This window comes from Solea solea, chromosome 9 (genome assembly GCF_958295425.1).
Source record: "Solea solea chromosome 9, fSolSol10.1, whole genome shotgun sequence".
Classification (NCBI taxonomy): domain Eukaryota; kingdom Metazoa; phylum Chordata; class Actinopteri; order Pleuronectiformes; family Soleidae; genus Solea; species Solea solea.
The window spans coordinates 22012589-22026349 of NC_081142.1; the positions used below are offsets into that span (position 1 = coordinate 22012589).

The 13761-nt window shown below is 40.9% G+C and overlaps 1 protein-coding gene across 1 annotated transcript in view; it reads left to right on the forward strand.

Moving 5' to 3' along the window:
• The first annotated feature begins 560 nt into the window (after positions 1–560).
• Positions 561–13761, forward strand: part of ghrhrb (growth hormone releasing hormone receptor b) — a 43818-nt gene continuing 30617 nt past the window's right edge. The window contains exons 1-2 of the mRNA XM_058638824.1: positions 561–873; positions 12246–12354. Coding sequence (XP_058494807.1) covers positions 772–873; positions 12246–12354 — 211 coding nt within the window. The 5' untranslated portion in view covers positions 561–771. The remainder of the gene's footprint in view (positions 874–12245; positions 12355–13761) is intronic.

Genomic DNA, 13761 nt, shown 5'->3' on the forward strand with positions numbered 1-13761 from the left:
CACATACCCTGGTGTAAACAGAACAGTATTTGTGATTTTCCTCCCAAGTATACCACCAGAGGAAGCTCGCGTACTGTACCACTCATGTACACGTACCACAGTTTGAGAACCGTGGCTCACAACGTGCAGAATGGTTTGTACCAAGTTAATCAAAGTGTCTGTGCTCACAGGGAGACCACGTCAACATTTGAATCAAATCCACATCCAAAATAACACTGACGTGGAATTTAAGAGTCAAGGTCGATGTTCCTGCAGCTTTCAGCCTCGTGTTTGATGTTTGTCTCGCGCTGTTTGATGATTTTGATGATGATGGATTTAAAATTGTTCTCTCAAAGACAAAGCTGTGCGACAGAGAGCGCGTGGGGATGTATTCATGCAGAGACACCGTGGCGCTTTCAGGCTGTAATAAGTCAGCACTTCAAAGTCACTCCGTCCACAGAGGCTGTGTCCGCAGTTAAAGGCGCATTCTGTCAGTGCGCACGTTGTGCTGCGTGTGTGCGCTGAGCTCCGCTGCGTCCCTGCCTCTTTTCCTCAGTGGGAGGAGGAGGAGGAGGAGGAGAGCACCTTGTTTGGCTCAGTCTCCTCCGCGCGTAATGCGGAGCGGACACACGGAGAGACACGCGACTCCACATACGCACGCGGTTCATGGAGGTGTGGAGAATTCAGAATGAGAGCATTGATTACATATAGATTCATATAAAAGGAGACTGAGTGAATCCCTGACGACACTTCCACTTCCACTTTGTTGTGCGCACTTTCCAAAGTGAGCAGATGTCGCCGCAGAGCATGTCGCTGTGTGGAGGCTCGTGGATGAGGCTGACAGCAGCGCTGCTTCACCTGAGTCTGTTCCTGCAGCTGGAGCTTTGGGAACCGGTGAGTCTCCTCCAAACATTCCGCTTCAGCCTGGATCATCCAAAAAACCCAAAAGCATGTTATCCGTTGTCGGAATTTGATGCCAAATCAATCAAAAACATCTTAAAATAAGATTGAGTCGTGAAAATGTGTGTGTTTTTTTACCATTCCTTTTTAAAAATTGAATAATTATGACTAAAATCTTACATTTAATGGGGAATATTTACCAAAGTGCCCCTTTTTGTTTTATTTGTGTGTTCCTTTATTCACCCACTTACCACTTTATTGTATTTGTTGATTACTAGACAAACAATCTGTGAGTTTATGAATTGTAGTGAACGATTTTTCCTCAATTTGTCCATTTGAACAGTAATAATAATCTATACCAATGATTCCCAACCCTTTGTCATGAGGGACCCATGTTTTATATAGAGTGAAGACTGTATATACACTTACAAAAAATGAGGAAAGAATATAGATTCAGAGAAAAACTCAGAATATCAGCACGAGTAAAATTAGCTTTTTTAAATGCAAATTCAGAGCGGTTTTTTTTGCGGATTTGACAAAGAACCAAATGTTTTAATCCTCTTTATTCTAGGAACAAATTTGACTTATGAGACATTTGTTATTGTCATTCTGGTTTGCTCTGCTTAACTTACAGCAGATGTTCATGTCTGCACATGCTCTCATTGTCACAAGATCTTAAAACATTTTTTTTTTAAATCTAACCCATAAATGTCATCGTTTTCCTCACAAATATGAATTAAATGAGAGTTAACTTACATCCTTACTCTATAATATGAATTGCTGCATTAGCTCACACTTGTATTCCATGCAGAGAGGAAAATATAATGCTATAATTTCATATAATATAATATAATATAATATAAAAAAGACACCAACCTCCTGCCCTGACCTTAGTCTGGATTTAATTATTAGAAAAACCATCAATTAAAGCTGATTTGCCTTGAGTGGTTGTCAAATCCCCCTCGATTCTAAACCTAATTATCATTCAGATTAATGGAGGCAGCTTTAATAGACTTATATTAAAACAAACAAAAAAGCATGAGATCAATGACTCACAAAGTACATTTAATCTGCTGTAGTTTTCATATGTTGGTTGAAATTTAAATCGTGCAGCAAATTCAAGGTGGGATTTGGATTTACTGTCGTCACTCCTGGCTTTGGTTGCTTGAGACCGGTCTTCTCCTGATCCCGAGAGCTGCCGATGATCCTTTAGTTGTCCACTCCTTTATTAGCTTTTAATCCTCCCCACCTTTTCATTAGGTGACAGGAAGATGGTCTCTTAATGTCCCTATATTGACCTGCTGGGCCACAATAACTGTGTGATGCAGCGCGCGCGCGTGTGTGTGTGTGTGTGTGTGTTAGCTCTTGTCAGGACCAGTACATTTAAGCATTTAGCAGATGCTTTTATCCAGAGAGACTTATGACACGAGAGGAATAAGCTACATAGAAGAAGTCTTGGAAAGAACTCCACTCGATTGGAACAGTGGACTGATGGAGGGTGAGAGTGCAGGTGTAGGGTAAGTGTTAGGACAGCTTCTCCAAGATAGGCAGGGACACCCAAGTAACCCTCATGGAGACCAAAACCTGAGGGCCACATTCTGTGATACACTTTGTCATTTGACCTGTTTTTAAATATAAAAATGGACACGGTTGGCGTGTTTTCACTGGCTCGCCTTGCCACGGTTACTTTACTTTTCCACTAGCATAGTGCCAAGTCCTGTTTTCAGTACCTGCTCTGGTGAGGTTCCAAGCGAGCTGAGGCCATACTAAGAATACACAAGAATCAAGCCGAACAATGCCGAACTGCAGATCAGATAAAAAGACTTCACAATCCTGAAAAAACATGGGTTAATCTCCAACAATTTTGTCCAACAATATCTAAAATCTCACCATTTAACAGAGGAGTCTGGTGTATTTAGCGACAGCAGCAGTGCTGATCTTTGATTCTAATGATTCAGTTACACCAAGTCACTTTGTGTGTGTGTCGTGTATAAAACGAAGTCACGGCAGTTTCACACAGTTGTGCAGCGATGACTCTGCCCACGTTGAATAGGAACTATTTTTGTAGTGGAAAGTCAACCTAAAACCACGCCGTGCTGAGGCGAGGCAAGGCGAGCTGGGACCATAGGTGGAAAAGAGGCTTATGTAACTTTATTAGACCCTAAATGAACAGCTAGATCTTAATCATCTTGATGGGTGTTACGCTCACTGGCAAAGATTTAATCCTGTGATTTGTTTTTGAGGCATGCGAAGTCTGGTTCTCTTTGGGAGTGACAAAGGTGAATAGGGTCAGGAATGAGTCAATCAGAGGAACAGCACATGTTAGATGTTTTGGAGATAAGGTCAGAGAGGCCAGAATGAGATGGTTTGGTCATGTACAGAGGAGGGATAGTGAGTATATTGGTAGAAGGATGCTGGGGTTGGAACTGCAAGGCAGGAAGTCTAGAGGAAGACCAAATAGAAGGTTTATGGATGCAGTGAAAGAGGACATGAAGTTAGTTGGTGTGAGAGAGGGGGATACAGAGAACAGGGTGAGATGGAGGAGGCTGATTGCTGTGGCGACCCCTGAAGGGAGCACCCGAAAGGAAAAGAAGAAGAAGAAGAAGAAAGTCTGTCATCCAATTTAGTGAGAGAAAGGTCCAAAAACTGGTCCCATTAAAATCATCACTGTAGGTTTTTGATTCATGTCTAGAAAGTCGAGGTGTAAAGATGCTGATCCTACCTGTAGTTTTTTTGTTTTCTGCTCAGTGAATCGTGTTCATTTTGGGTTGTTTCATTGATTGATAATGTAGTTTAGCGCTTTCTTTTAAAAGGAGTGCTTTTGCCACCAACTATTTTATCTACTACATCCTTCACTCCTTTGTTCAAATGAATTCTTTATTTGAACAACCTTAGGCCTTGTTTAGACTGCAGCCTAAATCAGATTTGTAAGCATATCTGAGCAGAATCTGATCTTCTTGACCAACTGTTCACAGTGTTCCATGTTGACATTGTCTGGCCTTGTTTTCCATATGGATTTTCTACAGTAACAGGCCACGCCCTGCTGGACGATGAGAAATCCGTTTCTGTCCCAAATGTTTTTGTGGAGCCGTGGCGCAAACTTTCTTCTGATTTTTAAACTATCGTCTTCCACTGTGTCGATCGTTTAACGATCAGAGCGACTGAGACGTTCAGATTGAAACAAATCTGTAAAAATCCAATCAGAATCGCTTCTGAAAACCACCTCCTTATGTGGTTTGAATGCTTAAAAATCTCAATTTTGTGCTGCAGCCTAAACAAGGTGGTCTTTCCACCTTGTTCTTATGTTGCTTCCCATTCCCTGAACGAGCTGAGTCGTGACAATGGGTCACCCACTTGTAATCGGACGAATGGAGCCTTGAATGATCTGTGCGCGTCTGCTGGTGAGGTTTAAAACTCATTGAGGAGCAATTACTGATGCTGTTGATGTTATAATTCTGTTTTTTCAATCCCACGTTTCATTCCAGTGGTTCCCAAACACTGGGTCGTGGCCCCCGATTGGGTCGTGGGAGATATTTTGTAGGTCCCCAAACAAATTTGGAGAACTTTGCCAACCTTTTTATTTTTTTTAGATTTTGGATTCATTTACAAAAACATTTCATATGTGAAAATGATTTGTTAACCATTTCAAAATGACGAGGTGTTACAGATGGAGCCTTGAGTGGAGTCTTGAACGCCACCCTCTGTTCCTCTTGTCATGTTTGTGTCAGTGTTTCCTGGACGATTGTAAGGTTGCCGTGATGCAAGACACGTTTCAGGCATGTTCTGACCATGAAGCATTATCGTATCATATCGTGTCGTAGGTATGGCTGTACACGCACCCCAGTTTGAGAACCGCCGATGTAGACGACACCACTGTCCAGGGCTTTAAAAAATCACCTGGTTCCTTTCCCTCATTTATTCTTTGGACGTCATGAACTGGATCTGGACATCGGGTCAGTGAAGGACGGCACTGCTGAAATCTCAGCTCTCCTGTCGTTGCTAAAGCTGATTCGTTTTTCTTTTGATCCGTGACGTCAAAGTGACTCACTACCCTTTGTCGCTGCCTTTAAACAAGCTGTAAAACCTCAAAATCAATTCTAAATCCCACAGCTACACCAAAGCAGAGAGAGAGGAAATGTGCTGCTTTTCTCTCATCTTCTGTGAGAGCCCCGGTTTGGCCTGGCGGCGGTGTTGTCTTCAAACTGCAGGTTGTTTAAATTGATTTTCAGGGCTAATAACGCGTGATGGTAAAGCCAGTTGCCGGAAAACAAAAGGCAGGACAGATTTCCCTTTCTGAAAAGAGGATGATCCAATTTTCCAGACTTTGACTTTGTTTTCTCTTCTTAATGACGTTTCCAAAATGTCTGTCATTGTAGTCACCGGGGTAAGGAAGGTGACTGAGCTGCTCATACTCATTTTCTTTATCTATGTCTATCTTTATATTGTTTTACCCTTTTTTAACACCACCGTAATTATGCGTGACGGTTTGTGCAAAAGCGGGTTTTTGCGGGTTTCTGAAAGCTAAGAAGTTGCACGTGTGGTGATTTTACGGTAAATTCACTCACGCCAGAGTATACCACTCTTGTGTAAACAGATCTTGATTGTATTTAAACAGTATATTATCTCACTTGTATTTATAAACAGGATTAGGAACATATATTTACCCTGGAATAATCTATGTTTTAGCCCCGAAAATGAAAAGTGTTCTTGAAATTAGCCTTTTTTCCCTCAGCAACCTAACAAAATGTAGGATAAAGAAGTCAAAACAAGTCTCTAATTACGAGCAAACTTTTGACATTTCACATTTTCTTAGGGTGATATTAATGTGGTGGATTGTGGCCTTGTATTTTGAAATGAAGGGTTTATTCTGGACTAGTTTCCATTTTTTGGCCCTTTTTACACATTGAGACAAAAATCTTACTTTAAATATGTTTTACATTGTTCAAATTTCAAATTTAACACGCAAAACATGGTGTTCATGTACAACTTCAATGTTTTTTTGTTTTTTAAACAAAAACCTTTTGGTTTCCTTCATTTGTTAAGTAAGACAGTACATTGTAAATAACTGCCAGATACTGAAAGTTATTCTGGCAAAATGGGCAAAAGCAAATTAGTCACAGGACAATTTTCTGGCCCTTTATTGTTTTATTAGATGGAAATGATCCATATATCACACACGTGGTCATTGATACTGCAATTTGGTCATTTAGTGGGAGATGGAAACTAAACAGTGAATTTTCATGTGCATTTTAGGTTTTAAATTGTTTAAAACATGTGTTTCCTGCTCTTTACGCGCTGATATGTAATGTAATGGAGTTTTGTGATGGAAACATACAACACAACGTTGTTATTTAAGCCTGTTAAAGCTAAAGAGATCATTCAGTTAAGGAACCTAGGATTTATTTATTTTTTTGCATCTTAGTTCAATACAGTAGGTATTTACTTCTAGTCAGCTTAAATGTTGATCACCCCTGATTTTCACATTGCCTTGACATGTTTTCTTATCAGACTACTCATGCTTTTTGATGGATTGTCATCATAAACACCAGAAGTGCTCATAGTCCTGAACAAGATTTACATTTTTATAAGCCAGTGTTCTCTTTTAAAAGCATCTGCAAACTGTTACGGTGCACACAAAGGGAGCCAAAAATACTCCCGACACATCAAACGTTTAAAACGGACAAGAAAGTCAATGCAAACCAAAGGCTGGAACAAAGAATACATGTGGCAAAAGACATCAGGTAAAGACACGGCCAAATAAACAAGTGGAGTACAAAGTTCAAGAACGCAAAAACAGTAGCTTGAGTTCAGCAGAATCACAGCGACGGTGAACTGACTGAAACCGGAAAAGTGGAGGGAAAAACAGCCGGGTCTTTTATACTCAGCAGGAAGTGGAGTAGATTGGTTGCAGGTGAGTCATGTTTCCCTCCGCCCCTTTCCTTCTCCCTGGGGCTGGGCGTGGCCGATGACTCACCTGCAACCAATCTGGCTCATCTACTCCACTTCCTGCAGAGTATAAAAGACCCGGCTGTTTTTCTCCACTTGTGTCAGTTCACCTTCGTGGTGACGCCGCCAAACTCAAATCAGCCTGGCTCGGGGTGAAGGGAAGGGGAGGAGTTAGAGGATGATGGGGCAGCAGCCTTGAAACCAACTGTGATTTTGACCTTGTTCTATAAAATGACAATACACATGACGTTATTTGGAACAGTCATTGTAATTTCTTGACCCTTTTTATGCCTCGGCATGTTTCTGGCCTCATACACATTCTGTTCTACGCGCCTCGGGAAACAACACGTGTCGCTTGAAACTGTGATAATCTTCATTTGTCAAGCGAAGCAGTTGTGACGTTGCTCATGAACGCATCACCCCGAGAGTCTGACTCTGTTCAGCTGAGTGTGGAATGTTCAGCGCTCCGTGTGTGTATGTTTCGGCAAATTAATCCGATTACACGCGGCTCCGTTGCGTTCACTTTCTCTTAATATGTGTTTAAATGAGTTGACACCAGCGCTGCTGTGCAGCCCTCAGTAACCGGAGCTGCTCGGCTAATAGATACTGACTCATTCACTGAGCTTGTTACTTCAATTTAGGAGGCTCCATTTTGAAAGTGTGTGAATAGAAATGTGTTTATTTCAGTAAAACAAGACAAGACAACACAACACAAGCGTGTGGGGGAAAAGAACAACTTATGTCTGGATTAACCTCCACAAATTCAGGCCATTTATCAAACGATCAAACTAGTCTGACGTCTCCTATGACGCGCTTCTGGACACTGACCAATAGGATTGGTAACACACAGACATAAACATGGTGAAGATTCCTCTACTACTTCATGGCTACTGAGGCTTAAGAAGCCATGATTGACAACCCGTTGCCCCGCCTACCCGATGACGTATGAACTCGTGCAGTGTCTTGAACGCCGATCAGTCGGGGTCATACTTGTAGTGCTGCCCAAAGGTCGTCCAAAAACAAGACACAAAGACCATCACGAAAGACAGAAAGTAATGTTGGTATACAAAGACTAAGGCTGTTAGTTTTCACCATTTTCTACCGCTTTATCCAGCACTAATCTCAGCTGACCGACAAACAACCATTCACTCTCACAATCACACCTACGGTCAATGCAGAGTGTCCAGCTTAATGAGATTGATTTGATTAGTGTCCGAATGAGTAATTTATACATTTACATAGGCCACTTAAAATAAGTCCTCTGTTCACATCGGAACATCTCAGTGGGTTCCACTCCGGAGAGCTCTGGGTCTCGACTCTCCACATCTGGTGAACCTGCAGCCGTGCGGGCATGAGTGTGACAACATTCTCACCTGGTTAAATTCTGGCCAGATGAATGTTGTGCGATCTTGTGGAGGTCCGGTATTATCACTCTACAGCGCGAGCCAAACCGTTTCCGTTTCTCACACCAGATTAAGTGTTGGATACTTGTCTCCCTCAAGTTCCCGCTGTGCTTCAGCTTCATAGAACGGCTTCAGAAAGTCTATCAAAAAGCCCAGTGTGTCCGCTGCCTCCTTAGCATCCACTTTCTCGGTCGCCTGTGTTCCAACCGGGGCTCGAATCCAGGTCTTTCTTTTGTTCATAAAAACGAGTCAGGTGAACTTTAAAACTGTGACGTATTTCCATCGCTAATTCAATCAGATTAAAAACATTTTGAGTCATCGGATTGTCAATAGGTTGTGCTGAAAAAAAAGGATATAAGACACTCTTATCGTCTCTGTAACAGAGTAATGGAAAACAGCAGCCTAAATGCCTAAAGGGTAATTACCATGATGTCAACAAACAAAAAATGGGAAATTCAGTAGTTAACAGACGAGAGACATAAACTAACAGAGCTAACCAAACCAGAACCCTCTTTCTAAACTTAACCAGAGTCTTAGATATTAGGTTTATAACAGTGAGGATCCTCCCTAACCCCTTATTATTACCCTTAAATGGTTACCCTAACCCTTAACTTAACCCCAACACAAACCCTAATTCTAACTCTTAAAACAAACTTTGAACCCAGAAAATTGGTGAAGACTTAACTGATGTCCCCACGTCCTCTCACACACACACACACACACACACACACAGAGGTGATCACCTGTCCTTTATATCTCGATGACATTTTGAATGTAAATGACAGCAGCAGCTCGGTAACAGTTTGCTCGAGGTAACAACGACCCAGGTTAAGACGGTTATTGGATTTAAATGCCGCCGCCGCTACGTAAACTGTCGCCATTTCCAGAAGGTGTAAAATAATCACCGCGTGCGTACGCGGAGGACCTCCTTACATTCCTTTTACGTTATCGGACTTCACTGCCGCTGCGTCATTGTCTCATCATCGTGTCATAAAACGTTTACAACATTACAATTTAATTCCTGTGACCAGTCGTGGTTTCATTCAGGCAGGATGTTCAGTTACGTATCGCGTGTTTTTGGCTTTTCTGTCTCTTTGATTGTTTTGAACAAGTCTTGAGAGAATCCTCAGCACACTGATTAGATTTTGGTGAACGATGGTCAAACGTCAGAGTCCCTGTGATGTCAGACATGTATCTTACGTCATAGCGCTTTAGTGAGGACCAGAGGTAAATGGAAATGCTCCTGTGTCAAAGCACTTGTTTAACAAACACAAAGAGAAGCCACGTTTAATGACATAATCGCACATTACTGTGTTACTGCAGGCTCACAGCAGGAGTCTGCTCCTCTTTCTCTTTCTTCTTCTCCACTTTATCTCCTCATCTTTAGTCATTTTCAATAAAGTGGCGGCGCTTCTCGGTGTGTTTGTGTGCAGCGAGGTGAGACACATTTTCCAGACAAAGACAAATCGGGCAGCTGGTGGGGGTGGAATGGTTTCCTTCTGTTCCTTCTGTTCCTTTTGTTCCATTTTTCTTTTTGTTTATTATGCAGAAAATCACGGTCCATGAAGCGACCATATACAGTTGCCCGTCCAAAAAGAGTATGTGTAAGAATAAACAAGAAAAGCACAAATAAACATTATTCCAGAACAGAACAGTGTCTCCTAGGACAGCTGTCCTGCATGTTTTTACACGTTTCATCAACTTACCATCATTAGTTTTTGAGATATTACCATAGATGTAGAAAAACTGAAGTTTTGAGCATCGGTGGCCTCCACTGATTGGTCAAATTTCACAATACGTAACGTAGTTTCGGATGTCTGCGGAAGTTACCAAATACAGTAAAGGGTTAGTTAATATTTGTTCCATCTACCTTTAATTCCTCCTGTTGCTTCCACAGCCAGTAATAAATGTACATTAACATAATTCAGCCAGTAATTATTATATTTTACACATTGTGCATTTGCTGTTGCAGTCTCATCGTATAGAAAAATGGAATCTAGGCCTGTGAGGGTGTCTGCACCTCACTGTGTTGTTGTGCTGGTTTCTAGCGACTATCTTGCCGGTTTAAAAGCAGCTTTTGTTTCACAGCTGCAGAGCAGATACGACTGCGCTGTCTCTCGTCACGCCGACGCCGCGCTGTCATATTTTTCAGCTGCGCAGATTTATTCGTTGCAGCGTGTAAACTATCAAAGGAGTTTTGCAGCCCTCGTGTTTATATACGAGCGCGTAACCGTGGAAATATTCCGCCCTCATATCGTGCTCTGTGTTTAGGTTACAGTGTTTGAAATAGTCATTGTTGAACTAGAAAATGGACATTTATTTAGTTTGATTCGCCCAAGTGTTTTAGTCTGTATTATGTTAGGAAGTGATTATAGTGCAGTCGAAGAGTTTCATGATCATAAACAGGAACAAAACACGCATAGGCTTATATTTAATATGGTTTATTTTACTAAAAAAACATTGAGGTATCTTGTTTTAATAAAAGAAAAGTACTTTTATGTCCTATGTTTTCAATTTTGGTTGAAAGGTGTGATGCATATAAAGCTGTAGCGTGTAACTTCTTAATCTAAATGAATGGACGTTACATTCAAACAATGGATATGAGTTTGAAGAATGTGTACAAAGACCTTTTTAGAACCAGAGCATCCGCTGAAAACGCTCACTGATCATTCAGAGCCACAAAAACGCTACGTGGGAAGAGAAGAATTGATTAAATGACGGCAGCTGTCAGGTAAACTGACCCACAACTCTGTCCAACAGCAGCGAGCGTCTCGGGTGTTAACCCTGGACACTGCGGTGCTGGAAGAACGCGGGGTCAAATGTCGCGCTCGCGTGCAGGGTTTCCCTCTGTCAAACATGTCGCTGTTCTGCCGGTGAACGTTCTCACGTTTCAAAACAAAATACACGTCAGTGCGTCTCGACTACGTCAGTCATTTGGACGATTCTGCCTCCGCTACAGGCCAAAACACCCGATCTCACCTTGTCAATGTAAGGCATTCACCAGTTTACCACGTGGTTAGTTGTTAGCATGTCGATCAGCATCTTCCTACTATACATTTATTTCAAAATAATTAACTTTTTAAAGCTGTCAGAGCATAAAATCAGCCTAGTCCTGAATGTCACCATATTTGTATTGCTGCTGTTCTTACTCATCTGTGTAGCTTCTTTTCCCAAACTTCATTACATTGCCTTGTACTTATGTATCATTATTGTATTATAATTTTGTAAGGTGGTGGCTTCAAATAAGTTGTTTTTTGTTTGTTTTTTTCCTCTCCCTGCACTGTAACTTTTATGTTTTGTATGTTTACACATTAACTCTAAATCCCATTATCTGGGTGTGTTAGTCTGACTAACTAAAATGAATAAAAAATGGTGCAGACTAATCTCATAATAATTGATTTTTTGATGGTGAATCAACATTGAAACTGATGTTCCAGCCCCAGTTGATGGACATTTTAAAAGTCCTGATGAAGGTGAAGGTGAAGCCTCAGTTAAAAGAAAATGGAGGATTACAACTTCAAAATATCAATTATTGTACTCTAGTGTGAGGATGAACAAATCCTTTTTTCGCCTCTGTCTGAAATCTATATACAATTTAAACCAGCTGTGTATATCAGCTCATTTTAGTTTAGGGGCCAAATACAGACCAGTGTGATCTCAAATGGGCCAAACCAGTGGTAAAATATTGTCAAAATAACCTATAAAGAACAAAGTGTTTTTTTCTTTTTTACAAAACATTATGAACAACCTGAAATTTCTTCAGAAAAATAAGTGCAGTGTTTTCACAAATTCATCCTGCGGGCCGGATTACACCCTCTGGAGGGCCAGTTCTGGCCCACGGGCCTTATGTTTGACATCCCTGATATACAAATTTAAATAGTTTTAGAATTTCTCCATCTGTAGCCTCTCTAAATCCCAGTGTTTTTAATGTACAGCTTGAATTCTAACATCTTTGTCGTCTGTAAACACACAGTGAATTGCCTCGTGTGTGTGTGTGTGTGTGTGTCCTCTCTTCAGACAGAGGCCATCCACCCAGACTGTGCTCTGGTGCTTCAGCACATGAAAGCTCAGCATGAATGTAACCAGATCATCCAACAGGAGGAAAACAACCGCTCCATCAGGACAGGTCAGTCATTTTTACAAGTCTCAACGACATGTTCACGAACTCAAAGGAGAGCAAGTGTGCGAGTAAACACGTACAAACAACCTGCAAATAACCAGTAATAATCAGTCATTAAAATCAGTTCACAAAGTGCTTCACATAAACCTCCCCCCATGCTTTATCCTAGATTTATATTTCAGAATATGTGGAAAATCTTTAATATTTCTTTGCGCCGTAAAACAAAGAAATCATTAAAACAGAATAGTTTTTGGTGTTTGGACAAAAACAACACATTTGAGAACATCGTCCTTTCTAGGTTTGAGAAACACTGATCGAAACGACCAAACGATAACTATCAAAAATAATCATTAGTTGCAGTTTGTTACGAAATCCCACAAGACTCAAATGCACAAGGCCAGAAACAGGAGAAGGGTTTTAAAGAGCTTTATTGCCTCCTTACACAAGAAAACAAAAGAGAAATAGAGCTCAACTCTAAGATAAACTTGACTTTAAATAACTGACAAACAAACAAAAAAAAAAAGACATAAGCTAGACTCACGCAACAAAAGATCGCTGACTCAAAACCTGTGACACAGACGCTGACGACACACGTAAGACACTCTGGCAACAGAAAATAGGAGAAGAGAGTATACTGTATATAGGGAGTGAGGGTAAGGAGCACCAGGTGAAAACAATCAGGCAATCAGACGAGACACAGAACAAGGCAGACACAGGAAGTAGAGAAAACCCCTTACCAAAATAAACAGGAAGTGACACTGAACTAAAACTAACTAACACAACTGACATGTGCATGACACAGCTCTGTTTTAACATTTACTTTAGATGTATGTTAAAATAACCGAGTGATATGTGGTGATTTAAAATTCACAGGAAATGAAAAATGGGGCAGTTTTTGTCAGATGAGACAAAGTTTTAGTACATTTGTCTGTACAGAGGCATTCATTTATCCCAGTTTATTAAAGAAAAAACACGTGTCAGCTTCTCTGCCTCTGTCACTCTTTAATGTTACACCTCATATTGTCTGAAAGATATTTGCCTGTTTTCTGACAGATTAAAAAATAAAAAATAAAAATCTTCTGCTGACACATTTCTCGGTCCTGAATGTTTCCTTCATTGAATATTTTTTTAAAAAACACTCTCTTTGGCAGCACTTTCATAAAGATCCATTGATGAGCATTCCAGGACAGACATAGAGACATTCAGGAGACATTTGGACATTTTGTAAGGTTCTGAGTTTAATGACCTTTTTTTCAGTTCAGTTTCAGTTCCTCATCCTTCTCATCACCTCCAGAAGAAGGTGTAAGTTTGAGCTGCAAATGTCAGGAGTTGAGAAAAGTCCACGTCTATAGGAATAGCGATGAGTCTATAGGGAGGTTGTTCATCATTAGAGGAGAAACCGCTGTGAACAAT